Source organism: Tyto alba, unplaced genomic scaffold (genome assembly GCF_018691265.1).
Source record: "Tyto alba isolate M040663 unplaced genomic scaffold, T.alba_DEE_v4.0 Super-Scaffold_23, whole genome shotgun sequence".
NCBI lineage: Eukaryota > Metazoa > Chordata > Aves > Strigiformes > Tytonidae > Tyto > Tyto alba.
In genome coordinates this window covers 3,846,592-3,860,702 of record NW_024881297.1, presented here as the reverse complement: position 1 = coordinate 3,860,702, position 14,111 = coordinate 3,846,592, and the positions used below count along the sequence as shown (strand labels likewise).

General features: G+C 39.0%; 1 protein-coding gene across 3 annotated transcripts in view; it reads right to left on the bottom strand.

Annotated features, from left to right (window-relative positions):
• Nucleotides 1-2,022: 2,022 nt before the first annotated feature.
• LOC104359353 (bifunctional heparan sulfate N-deacetylase/N-sulfotransferase 3) overlaps nucleotides 2,023-14,111 on the bottom strand; it is a 70,710-nt gene continuing 58,621 nt past the window's right edge. For all 3 annotated transcript variants that reach the window (XM_033007583.2, XM_033007588.2, XM_033007595.2), the window contains exons 10-14: nucleotides 12,614-12,788; nucleotides 12,010-12,180; nucleotides 7,909-8,018; nucleotides 7,401-7,503; nucleotides 2,023-6,207 (exon numbers count right to left, since the gene is read on the bottom strand). In XM_033007583.2, the coding sequence (XP_032863474.1) occupies nucleotides 6,088-6,207; nucleotides 7,401-7,503; nucleotides 7,909-8,018; nucleotides 12,010-12,180; nucleotides 12,614-12,788 (679 nt within the window). In that variant the 3' untranslated portion in view covers nucleotides 2,023-6,087. The remainder of the gene's footprint in view (nucleotides 6,208-7,400; nucleotides 7,504-7,908; nucleotides 8,019-12,009; nucleotides 12,181-12,613; nucleotides 12,789-14,111) is intronic.

The following is a 14,111-nucleotide window of genomic DNA, read 5'->3' as shown; positions in this document are numbered from 1 at the left end:
CCCATGGAGATCTACGGTGGAGCAGACACTGATTTATGGCCTGTGTTTTTTGCCTGGTTGATCAAGGTTCTGTGCCCGAAGAAGGCCGGGGTCTCATGGGAAAAGGCAGCCCCGCTGCTGTAATTCAGCACTGGGAGGATTGCAGCATGCGGGGGTGTCCCACGCCGGAGCAGCTCGGGAAGGGCTCCGTCCTGGGGGGACTCCAGTTGGAGAAAGTTGATGACCCACACCGGAGCAGTGTAAGGAAATGCTGCAGCCCATGGGAGGAACTCACATCAGAGAAAGTTTGTGGAGGACTGTCTCCTGTGAGAGGGGGACCACGCTGGAGCAGGGGGAACAAGTTCCAGAAGCTTCCCCCTCTGCAGGTTGCAGAAGTGGCAGCACTGACTGCACCCCCCATTCCCTGCCCCTGCGCCGCTGGGGGAGGAGGTAGAGATATTGGGAGCAGAGCTGAGCCCGGGAAGAAGGGAGGGGTGGGGGGAAGGTGTTCTCCAGATGTGGCAATGCTTCTCACTGTCCTACTCTGGTAAGTGGTGTTAGTGTCTAATATATGTATGTTCCTTTTTTTTCTTCCCTTAATGAGTCTGCCAGTTGCTCATGACCATAAAGGGTGATTTTCCCCTCCCAGTCCTATCTCAAACCCCAAGCACAGGGGTGATTGGTTCAGAATGTTGCTGAAGAGACGATCTTTATTGTAAGACTCAATAGGACAGAGAGTCTTGATGAGATAATCGAGGAGACAATATTGACTTCTTTTTGAGCAAAAGAACCCATTTTTCTGATGACCTGATTATAGGATTATATAGGTTATAGGATTTGAACTAGTAATTCTGAGCCAAGCCCCTACATCATGGTTGAACTAGGCCACTTCTGTGTCATACTTTCTGGAAGAGATCTGATAGCGACCTTGCGGTACTAACTTGACATCTCTCTAAGTACGTGAGCCTTATTTCTCATCTGAATTTCTCAAGGGAAAGAGAGGATCAGAACAGAAAAAGGGAAGTGAAGAAAGAAAACACTGTATAGAAGAAGAAAGAAGTAACCTTGCAGAAAACAGTGGTGAAGGCTCAAGCTCACTGTATGCTTTTCAAATCTATCACCCTTAATTTGTCTGAAGTCCTCCATTCAGGTTTCCCTAGCCCTTGGTTTCATCTGTTAATTACTTTCCTGTTCCTGTGATCTGTCCTTTGATGGTGACTGCTGTGCTTTCTTCATCCACGTGGTCCACAGAGACAAAAAGGGGTCTTTTACCTTTGGGCTCTAAGGATTTGGGGATTGGAAGAACTGAAAAGAAACATTAAATGAAAGCAGATAAATTAGAGATGAAGATCAGGCAGGTGTTGTTTGTAGCAAGGATCTTTTTCCTTAGCTTAGTACCTTTCTGTTATTACTTTACTGTTTCACTTTTGTTATTTTTAGATATTATAGAGATGGGTATTATAAAAGAAGCTTAGACTTCTAAATTATAGGTTGCATCCTTTCTCTGTAATGAACAGAATATTTTGTTAACGTAGGTTTCCTATTTTGTACACCTCGATGAAGATACTATGCAGTTTTTGTCCAGCTAGATACTACACTTTTCTATTCTGTTCTGAATCTGTTGATAACAGTGAATTTTCCTTCAGACATTCATACCTCCTTTAGAGGTTTCTCCTAAGAAAGGTCTTCTCATGTCTGTGTAGGCTGATGCATTGGCATAACTACTGAATCCCCCTGGCAAATAATTTGAATAAAGTCTGCTTGTTATCTTAAAAATAACAAGCTCTGGAAATGTTTCTACAGCACATTAGCAATTTCTGGCACCCAAAATAAAAAGTAATCAGGAAGCAAATGCAGTAAAATAAGCAGCTGCATAAAGCAGTAATATTCACTCACAGAGACAATATTTTTCATTTCTGAAAACACTTCATGCTGTTCCCATGCTCCTGGATTGTGTTGTAGCTCAGTGTCAAGCTACAACAGCTGATAACATACCTGGAAAAGGACAACTTTGTGAACATTAACATCACTTCCACACAGCACTAAATTTTCTTATCAGAGTTTATTGTTGCACTTCAGATACCATGCCACTATCAGAATAATATCTATTTTTTCATTTTAAAAAACTTTGAGAAAAATGTTTCCAGCAATTTTCATTCAATGTGAATGACAAGAGTATTACATCTATAAACATTGAAATATCTATTTAATTTCTTCCTGAGGAAGTTTCACATTTTTAAGCAATGAAAAAGGATATTCCATACAAGATAGTCTGCAAATCATTGAAACTAATTATTTCTGCACAAGTAGAACTGGGAAAATATCACAGTATTTTCAGGAATGTTTGCTCAAATAATTAAGTGATTTCATATCAGGCTCTGTGTTTACACACACCCCACACCCCACCCCCAATGGTCACTTTCTGCTCATAATCACACATTGATTTTTAATGGCACGATGACTGCAAAAAGCAAATTTCAGAATCATATTTATCAAAAGAATTGTGAAGCTCAGATAATCAAGCGTTTGTTAAAGAAATTGCTTGTGCACTTATCTACCAGGGGAAGAGAAACCATGTCTGTGTTACCAACCATAATAAAACATCTGACTTTGCCAAATATAAATTTGTTGTACGGAATCAGTATTTAAGAGTGTTAATATTGATAGTCTATTTCTGGAAATCAAACACTGATTGTAGGTAAGCTGTGAATAGAAGAGGTTAAACTTTGATAATTCATGCTGTATGACTTGCTTACTCAGCTGTACTCATGTGCATCCTATGATTTGGGGAATAACACATCTAGCTGTTGTGTGCCTGCTTTGCTCAGACTTTTCATTCTTCACCAAGTTGACTGCACATTAGAAGTCACTTTTTTAAAGTCTCCTGTTAAATGTAAGAACATATTTAAATAGAATGTTTCTGGAGGAAAAAAAAAATGGCATCATACTGTCTTTGTATAAACAACTAATAAGCATCAGAAATTCTGAACTGCAAAGAGCTCCAGCAGTTTGCCTTCTCTATTGCTTCTGAGACCAGTGTGCCTCGCATGCAAGCAGTTAACCCTGTGGCACCCTTTCTAAAGATGCTAGGGCTTAACAGCTTCATCAACAGGAGCTCTGATTTACGCTGATTCACGATCACGCCCTTTCAGATGCACAGTTCCAGGACCAAAAGGTTGAGCTACTTCGCTCATAGTACCAACTCTGGTAAAGTTACCACAGGAATTCACTGGAGATATCCTTAGGAACTCTTATTTGGTTCCCAGTTCCCTCCCTTAGGAAGGGTGCTGGAACAGTACAAGAACTCCACCCTGCTGCTCCTCATCAGGACTTACGAGTCACCATGGCACTCCTTTCTTGAGGCTGAGCTGTGTGTTTTGCTGCCAAACCAAGCCTAATCCACCCAAGGCCACGCGCGTGGGGGGCTTATCTTCCTGGTGCTCCATGGTGACTGCAGTTGTCAGCAGATCACCAAGAAGCGTAGGGGGCTCCTTGCCATACCTCAGAGAGGACTTCACAGAAGTAGTCCACAGATCTGAGGCATGTCACCTTGTCTGTTGTAAAATTTTTGGAGGGACGTTCAGACCGACGGGCACGTCCCCATCAGCACTCTGTCCTTGACTGCCCACTCCTCCGCGTCCTGTGGGGGCCTTGATTTCCCCAGAGGAAGGAGACAGAAAGGGAGTTCTTGGAAACAAAGAACGAACTATGAACGTGGCTGAAGCCCATTCATCCTGCATGTAGGAGGCACTCAATTTATGTGCAGAGGGGCCTCTCACCATGAAAACTTCAGGCACTTGATAATGCCCAGGGGTTTTACTACTTTCTTCTATTTTATAATTGCTGCACTGAAGAACATGGAGTAACTGAGGCAACAGCACACAAAACAGGAGCTTTGTGCAATCACCGTGGATTCTTAAAAAATGTTTGTGTGATGTCACATCAGGTTATATCAAGGGTAAAATCAATCATGCCAGGATGAAAACCCCAGGTACTTTCTCCAGTTATTCAATTTAGTTGTAACAAATCCATATAGATGCTTCCAGGACACATGAGTTGTCCATAGCATGCAGAGTATTTGCTTTTACAGATGTTTAGAATCCAGAGTGTTTCTTTTATCAAATAAGAAGTATTTTAAGACAAGTCAGCTTTTGGGACGAATCCATATGACAGGAAATATTTGAAGTGAAATGAAAATTCTCATTCTGTATAATAAATAATAAAGTTGTTCATCTTAAAAAATGTCTACTCTAGTAGGTCCTCATCATTAATCATGCATATTCCCTTAGCAAAAATGTGCTGCGTAAAGAATATTGTTATATACAGCAAATTTGTCTAGATTTTTTCTTTACAGGCCTATCAAAACCACATATTACATAGACAAAATCAATAAATAAGAAAGATTACCAGTTAGAGGTACATTAAGGATTTAAACATCTGTTTTCTATTTAGGGAATAACAGACTGGTTTCCATTCCATTACCTTGAAAGTTAAATTATATGATTACATAAATGTAAAACAGCACTGAGACATATAAAGTTTTTCCACCATTTGATGCATGTTTTTATCTATTCACCCTAAAACAAATTATGATAACATTATAGAGCTAGTGTAAAAAGCATTGCATTTAGTACCGTAGTTCTCTTTTGTTTTCACTACCTCTTCATGCCTTTAGAAACACAGAGCCAAAGTTCAGTGGAGAAGCATTAAGGCCATACTCAGCTGAAGTTTTCATTGATCTTCTTAACTTTTGAGTAATGCTAATTAGACTTTATCTCACCTCTAAATGATGCACTGTGAGATGATGTATCGTTGAAATGTATCACAAATGTAAGGCTGGATATTTGTGTTTTCCATGATTAGAGCATAGTTTTCTACCATGATTACACACCGTGTTTATTTTTTTCCCCCTAAAGCTTATTCCTAACATATTATACCAAACACATTCAAAATGTCTGGAACCAGAACAAGTATTTTCATCTGGAAATCTGATAGATTTTTGCAGCTGACATAAAACTGAAGGTTACCGAAAGATGCTACAATTTTGATCAGGTTGAGGGATCTTGGAATACACAAAGCATAGATTGAAGGCAAATAAATTGAGGAAAAAGTAATGGTGCAAATTCAGGCAATCTAAGTATGGATCTGTTTCTGCTCTTCATGATTATTTCATTTATTTCAGTGGAGTCACTCCTAATTCTCAGCAATGTAAGCCCAGAGTGCAGTATCCAGATCTGGCTGCTCACAGAAGCCAGGAGTTCGTTGCACTGCTTCAATTTGGCTCACAGGTGTTGAAGTATAATACTGCTTATAAAGATTATAGTGCAACTTTTGTGCTTCACATGTCCAATTAAATTTCTGTTCAGATAATGGCTATATTCTGTATTTTGCTATTTCAGTTAGTACAAAACCAGACAGCAATTATGGACAAAGGCCCTTACCATATTGTAAGGGTTTGTTGTTACAGGCTATAATCATAGGTGATGGTTTTTGTATGTGTTTTGTTTCTACGGTGCTTTTCTACCTGTGGTTTCCAGATTTTGCTCCATGTATTTTGTTCCTGTACACAGCTAAACCACATATGATAACTGTACTTCTCAGCCTTGTTACTATATACTTTGGGTATTGGCAAGCTGATTCCAAAGGCAGAAGTACACTTGGCATTTTATGCTACATCAAGTTTTCTTATTTTATGCAAGACCATAATCAAATAGTAAGAAAAACTGTCAGTGGTCTAACAGTGGGCTACAAAACCTACATGAGACACAATACTTTTAAACCGATATATAAAAATGTAAATATTTACTGTGAAATTGGACAGGTCATGTATCTCTGAAGCTTATACCAGTTGCAAACAACTTCCACATATGTGCACAGTAGTCGACAAGTCCACAGGCCCAGAAATGTTTATGAGAAAGATCTGGCCCACCAGAGCTGTAAGAAACACATGTATTTTCACAATCCACATGCCAGCATATGGAAATAATTTCTCTCTTTTACTCTTTTTTGAAGAGGTATATTTTACAAGACCGTCTGGTAGCTCCTGGAGACTGTAGGCATGAAGACTGAAGTGTGGAAGAGAGATTTCAAAAAGCCTGTTTTTCAATGCTATCTTACTTTCTGTAGCTCCTGTCTCAACCACGACGGCAGGGGTTGTCCCAATTTGTGTAGGAGTTTTGACAGTTCCACATTGTGATCTCTGTAGTAGCTTGACAGAAAAGCCCTGCACTGATGGATAAAAAAGGAGATATTTTTATTTAATAAAATAGTGTAGTAGAGGTGATGAGAATTCTAGGTTTCCAAGTTTGTTTTACCCATGTCAAAACTTTACTTTCTCTTACACAATTTATATTGTTTTATGCTACCTACTGCATGCAAGTTTAAGCTCTTCAGTTAAGAGCTGAGCTGTAAATGGTAATTTCAAGAGAAACAATGCTTGTCCAAAATGAACAGGGAAGTCAAAGCAAAGGATCTGATTCTACTCTCAGATAGTCTTGTAAACTACGAATCGTGCTGAAGCTGATGCAGTTACTTTGAATTTACTGAAGTCTGATTAAAACAAAAGCTTCTAAAATACCTTCGTATGTAGGCATGTATCAATTAGTAACCCCCACTTTCAGAAGTATTTAGAGTTGAAAAATGCAACAATAAACAAACACAGTCTTGTCTGATCTCTGGTCAAAAGCCTTCTCACCCAGTGATTTTATATCAGTATGATTCTACTGATGTAATGTTACTCATCATTTAAGTACTGTGAGAAAACACCCCAGCTTACTTGCCACATTAATACTTACTGCTGTTCAAACTGTAAGTTTTTATTTGGATTTTAGTCAGGGAATACAGGATGGAATAAACATGAAAGTTAAGCTACAACAGGAGGCTAAACTGCCCTTGGGTACAGGCTGTAGCATTTGATCTGATTGAAGTTTCTTCATTTGAGCATTTGTCTGGGGAAAGTATTTCTAAAATTAATGGAAACAGAACCTAACCTCTCTTAAAGATGGATTATATGAGAGTCTGCATTACTTGTCATGGTCTAACTACTCTCAAAGACATAAGTACACATATCTGATCATGACTGAGAAAAATCCATGCACTGGGGAGCCTCTGCTGCTTAAGTCACTTAGACAAAGGGGACAGGTTTCCAAGTGAATTTCAGGGGTGGCAAGTTTATTTTTCTTAGGGGTGCCAAGTTTTAAAAGTTGCTGTTTTAATGATTTAAATTCTTCACGTTTGAAATAAAGAACTGAAAAGGTCTATGCACTCCACAGCTATCTTAAATGTTTAATTTGTAGGGAAAGGTAGTAAAATAATTAACGTCTACTTAATTTTTTTTTTCTCTCCCTTATGATTTTGCCCATGTGGTGTCTCATATGCGGCAACTGAATCCCTGTATAATGCCAATAATAATAATGGTTTACCTCAGAATCCATAGGAGGGTATTTTCTACCTTTGCTCTTGCCAAGACACTTTGTTTTTCCTTCTTCCAGGAGCTGACACCAGAAACCTTTATGTATATCAAATCTGAAACAAATATTTTGCAATGTAAAGGCTATGAGATTACTGTAAGGAGGATGCATCTCCCAAGTTTAGACTGAAGACTCAAAAGAGTAAACCATGTTCCACTTACGGAAATAATATTCCTTTACATGCATCCAAAATTCATATGCAATTCTCACAAAGCAATACTTACTTTATCCATTCGTCAGAGGTCTACTTCTGTTAACAGTCAAGCTCCACACTGAGTGGCTCAGTGGATGATTCACAGAAAATCTAACCCTGATTTGTGTTCTTTGCAGATATTGAAGAACACACCCTACTGACAGCTTGAAGAAGTACGAGAAGCTTTATTTTGTAGTGAGCTTGCCTACAGACTAACTGGTATTTTAGGAAAGGAGGAACATGTGAAAATGATTAAAATGAACTCACGTTAGGGCTTCAGAGTAATTATAATGAGGAGAGACTCCCAGAAATTTCTGTACTTCATCCATTACGGTAGACGGGTCAGTTCTCAGTTGCTGTCCATCAATAATTAGCAACTACAACAAATAAAATAAATGGAAGTTGATTTTAAAATTAATTATTTCAAGCTTGAAACTGAAACTTGTACTGCTGTCAAACTCATTCATTATATGGGAGGTACTGCCCCAGAGAATGATAATTGGTTCAGTTTTAATTGTCATCATCATTAATGACCCGAAAGCAGGGTAAATGGCATGTTAATTAAATCTGAAAATACATTAAATTGAAGGCTGTTGTGACAACAGAGAAATAGCAGTGAAGGACCTAGAAAGAGAATAAATATTGGCAGGAAATTGAGTGAGATGTGTCCAGACAAGAAAAAAGGGTATTAAAGTCTAGAGAAATAACCTATAATTCTCATAGACACAAACATATACATATATATGTCACAGTAATGTTGAAAAGCTTATCACTGGAAATGACCAGAAAGACACAAACCAGTAGGTAGATGTTAGGTGATATGTCCTACTTCTAAACCCATAAACAATATGTAATTGTATGAAAAAAACTTATTTGAGAGTATGAATAAAAGCAGATGTTATGAGGACTTTACGGCAGGGATGTATATAGATACAGAATGTACAACACATCTCTAAGAAAGCCAGATACTGGTAGGTAATTTCTTTTCCCTCTTTTCAAGTGCGTGACCATATACACACTCACAGTAGGCAACTTCAGACAGGGTCATCCTTTTACCTGGAGGTGAATCTTCAGGGAAACAGATACTACCTGAGAATTTTATCAAAGGTGGTATCATGCCCAAATGTCCCACTAATGGTTCACCAAGTTTGGGTCTTTGTGACTTGGAAGAGAAGCAGGGTCCCAGATGGATCAGTGAAGCATTCATTTCCTGTCATGGAAACACATTTACTTTTCCCATCATGCTTTAGTGATGGAAAGGAGAGAGAAAATAGACTTGCAGATGGTTCAACAATCTCCTTCTGCAGGCAGTGCTGAAGCTTGTTTTTCCATTTCCATGCAAGCAGAGAGGCTAAAATCGTATTAATTGTTTCCAGGATTGGATGAAACTTCGAGGTTTGCAAGACTATGAGGTTTCAGAGCATAATCAAATGGGAGAAAATTTCTTTTGAAAGATCGGTCTTAGAATTACCGATATATAGCATGTAGATTTAGAGATGTGGATTAGTGAAAGTATCAGAAAGCAGTAGCTCATTCCAGAAGTCTTTGCAATTAGAGGCATGATGACTGCCTAAATCCAAAAAAGAACTCCCTGCTTTCCTAAAACATGCGCTTTGAAAACAGGTCATAAGTGTGTCATAAATGGGGGATATTTCCATCTGAAAGGAAACGAGTGAGGGTTTTTTTTCTTCACTATTTAAAATACACGTAAAGATAACTATAGGGCTGGAGCATGAGCATATCTTTTGGCTCGTGAGGGAGTTCATCATTCTAGGTCCCCTTTTCTTCCATATGGCTGCACTGAACCAATGAGTTGTAGGTTGAGAGACATGAGCTTCCTGAACTTCTAGAGATCTGTCTTGGTGGCCAGACAAAGGACTTTTTGTATCACTTAAGAGATAATAAAGTCAATCAAAATTCTAAACATCTGAACACAGAATTTGCAAAGTACTCCGAGATTTGCAAATTGTTACCATGTAAGACAAGTGTGCTGTTACCACTTCTCTAATGAAGAGGGAAATTTTACCTATTACTGTTACTACTTCTTCTACTTACTGTGTGCCTGCTGACTTCATAATGGACATTAAGACTTCAATTCAGTCACACATGTAGAGATCCCCAAATTCATACAGCATTAAAACTGTAGATAGCTTTAGCTAGTCTGGATGAGAGCTCTTTTGGTGAAGGAAGGCTCTAATTTTTTCAGATATACTTTTAAGCTGAGCTGATTTTAGGTCTGCCTTATGTAACTGTGCTATGCTTCAGCAGTTTCTTGAACTTGCTACGCTAGTTTGGATATGGGCTGCTGTATATCGTTGCTTTTGCAATGCAAGTTAATCCCTTGTACTTTTACAGAGAAAACATAAAGCTAACAGGGCTGGTTCTTCGCTATCGCTGTGGGATGTAAAATCTGGGAAAAAATCTGTACAATGCACATTGTTCAATATTCATGGATTACTTTTGGAGAAAAGCTAACGAAAACATAATGTAGAGAATTTCATGACTATCATGATATTACAGTACTGTGTATCTCATGAAGTCTGCAAGGCTGGCCCAAAAGAGAGTATGTGGAGAATAACACCAACTAGATGCATCAGAGCTTCCTTGGCATGCTCTGGGAAAACAGAAGGTGCAGACTCCAGCCAACTTGTCTCAGCTAAGAAAGTCCTGGATAAACAGAAGGTTCAGACTGCAGCCAACCTCCCTCAACTACAGTAATCTTTAAATGCTGGGTGGGGAGTAGTGCCAGACACATTGTTACTGCCAGAAAAATCCATTCCAGAAATACATCTCCTAAGGAGATACCTATCATGTGAGATTGTCTGCCTGGTTTTGTATTTCACATGATGTTCAGAGCTTAGGTTTCCTCTTACACAGGGCCAGAAGGAGCCTAATGATTTGTATGGTATATGCCAACAGAAACTTGCAGGGAGATCCAATTTTCAGGTTGCTTATGTGCCACCTGTACTGAAACCTATGGGTACATAAACACACACCCTCTGAGGCTCAAAGACACACAGAGAAACTGGTCTTAACACAAAAAATATGTTGAGGATTCAGGATCAGTGATAGATACCAAATGTAGACTATTAGGAACACCAACACACCAAACTGTTTCAGTGTATGAATGAGTCCCAGCAGAGGCTCTGATATGTGGATGCACTGTTATAGGCAGCAACATGTGAGGAATTTCCAAAATAAAGTGTGCAGAAGAGACCCAGTGCTTTAACAGTTACAGAAAAGTCATGTTAAGCGAAACATGAATTCACCTAAAAAACTGATGATGCCTGAGATGGCAAACATGCTGATGTACACAAAGACTTTAACTAAAACAAATCCGAGACAGCTTTCTGCTCTCAAGGCCAAATGGCACAGCATTTACCAGGATGCATGTTGCTAAACTCTCTCACCCACAAAACCAAATAGGTTTTGTCCACACTCCCCAATGGTGATCTTGTTATCTTTCTAGCTGTGCTCTGGAGCTGCTCGGCAAGATGCTTTTTGCTGTGGGTCCAAACTGTGCCAGAAGTGTGTTAAAAATCAAGCAGTATGGAGAGCAGTGGGACAGTGTGTGAACTCCCACACAGGTACACAATCATTTACTACTACAATTATAGCCTAAGGAGGTTCACACAGTGGGAGATTACTGCATGAAATGACCAAGAAGTGGGTGAAGACACTGATGCATTTAAATACTAAGGTGTTACAAAATCACTAGATCACATCCATTTCCATGTGGTCATCCCCATTTCAGATGCAAAAGATATTTTTTACACCCCGAAGTGTTCAGACACCAAAACTCTTCTCAACCATGTCAGGAGGGCATCCCATCTGACATCCCTTGATGCTCGCTGATCCTTGCTACCACTCAGAGTAGACAGAAATATTATTGAGCAATTTCCTTTTATTTTCCTTCAATTTTTCTTTTGGAAACCCTGATGGACCATCTGATATTAAAGTGACCAATAAAGCACTGCATGCCTGGTTCTCTTTTCCTCAACATAACTGACAAAGAGCCAGAAAGAGTGATAAAAGCATAAGTAAATGAAAACCAGCTGTAAGTTAAAGGCAGTTCAGGGTAAAAGAGAGTTCAAGGAGAAGCAGTGACATTTCTTGAGCCTCCAGATTATTATTCTGATTTGTTTTGCAGAAGAAGCTCCCAGCTGTAAAGTGCTAAGACATGACATCCCTAGTAATGTCAACCAACTACTTAGAACACAGCTACGAAGAATCACAATCAATGTCTTAAAATGTGCCCTAGTATATCTAGGGTATCCCTGAGGATCAGTATTCAGTAGGCAAGACCTTTACAAAGGCAATCTTTTAGGATAGTACATGATCAGGATGTCAAGTTACATGCTTACTCACCTGATAAGGTGGGAAGTAAGTTAGCCATCTTTCAATATGGGTAGCATACCATCCAGGTGCTAGGCATCTCTTTTGGAGAGCTCTAAGCTCAGATGGGGCTCGAGGTCCAGCTGTGATCACTTGATAGAAGCTGAATTTTAGAGCTGCAGGATCTTCATGTGATCGTTGATGCTGTAAAAGAAGGTACGTTGCTGGAACTTCACAAACTACAGAAGTTGGGAAAATAAGACAAAACTGCAGAACTGGCTGATCTTACTGACCTGGCCTTCCTGACAAAAATTTCTTAATCTCTCTTGTATTTTGAGCATGAACTAGATAACTGTGACTATCAACTAATTTTTGCAAGCACTGACTACATAAATTGAGTAAGTAAACATTTTTACATGCTTATATTACAGGCAGACTTTTGAAAAGGTGGTTTCTGGTATTTTAACCCTAGAAAGGTTTTCAGGTTTGCATTGACAGATACCTCAGCCCATGGACATGATGCACTGATTGATTAACAAAAGCTTGTGTTATCTGAGCCCTATATATACAGATATACAGAGAAGATTCAAGCTGGAAACCTTGATTTGTGCCTGCCTGTGGTCTTCAAAGTGCATACCTGATACCAGGAATACGCCCGATCAGATGGGTCGATGAGGATGGTGATGATCTTGGCCTTGGGGATGAGGGAAGCAGCTCGCTTAGGAGCTTCCTCAGAATGGAAATAGTTGGCACTTTTCTCAAAGAGGAAGTCAGTGGTGACATTAGAAGGAGTGGGGAAGAAATCCATGTACCTAGGAAAGCAACGTCATTCTCAGAATTACTTAAGTCACACGAAGGTTGACAAAGCTGTTCAGTATATTTTATTCTAGAATAATCTATTAAAATAACAGCCTAATTGCCAAATAAAAGCAAACAGAAATTTACATTATATTTTTGATCATATTTTACTTAGTACTAGGTTTCGTCTTCTCACTACATATAACTAGACATTGCAGCTATTTTTTGGTAACTGGATGAAAATGTTACAATATTCATGTATCTTTTTAAAATTAGTGAATTCTTACTTTTCAGTCAGAACAAACTCCTATCAAAGTCAAAAACAGAAAAATGGGTTTTCCAAATCTGGCCTTTTGCTGACATCAATTACAGTGCAATACCATATGAAAAAGATTTTCAGTATCAGAATTGCTTTTACTCAAAAGAGAAAAGAGCTTGTTTATGTGGGGAAGATGCACTGAAAAAATTCCCCACAGCTTCATCAGGTAAAAGGTTTCCAAGCAGTGACAGTATCTTTTACTTATTGTTCTGAGTCACATTTTTGTGGAAACATGGGTTGTATTTCTTTTAGCTTTCCTTGTGAGCTTTCCACATCTGTTATGAAGTTGCAGTTAATTTCCAACAATCTCCTGTGTCACATACAGACTTCTTTTTACCCATGGCCCTCAGATCACTTTTCATTATTGTTGAGGAAAAGAACAAATAGGAAGCGCTGATCTTTGTTTTTCAGCTAAAGTTTGTACTGAAAAAAACAAATGCCATTTAAACCAACTTTTTCTGAAGATAATGTTTACGGACTGAAATTTCTTCCAGTGCTTAGACTTTGTTCTATTCATAGAAGTGAGCTACTTCTGATACAAATCACGTGCTCTTGTTGGCTTTGAAATTGTGACCGTTGCAGTCCAGGCCAGAAGACTTGTTAGGATGGAACTAACTGATGCACGTGCACTTTTCTTTAGGACACAGCTCTCACAAGATGACAGACAGCACACACGCACTGATTACAAGGTACTCAGAGACAAGGAAGGAATTTACAGTGGACTAAAGAACTTGGACTCTGTGAGACCTGATGCTGAGAAGCTAATTCTTATGAGCAACTTTTATGTATACATAAGCAAACATTGCCAAGTTATTGTTTGGTGCCCCTTCGGCACATGAACGGATACCTGTCATCAGAAACATGCAAGTGAAGCAGGCTGGCCTTCAGATGGCAATTTTCTGTGCACGAGAGAAGGAATAATAGTTGTGAATTCATCCAGGGTCTTAAGAGTAGCAGCTGGCAGATTACCTTGTACCAGAGACCTAAATGATGTCATGTGAAGGGCTGACAAGTGGGC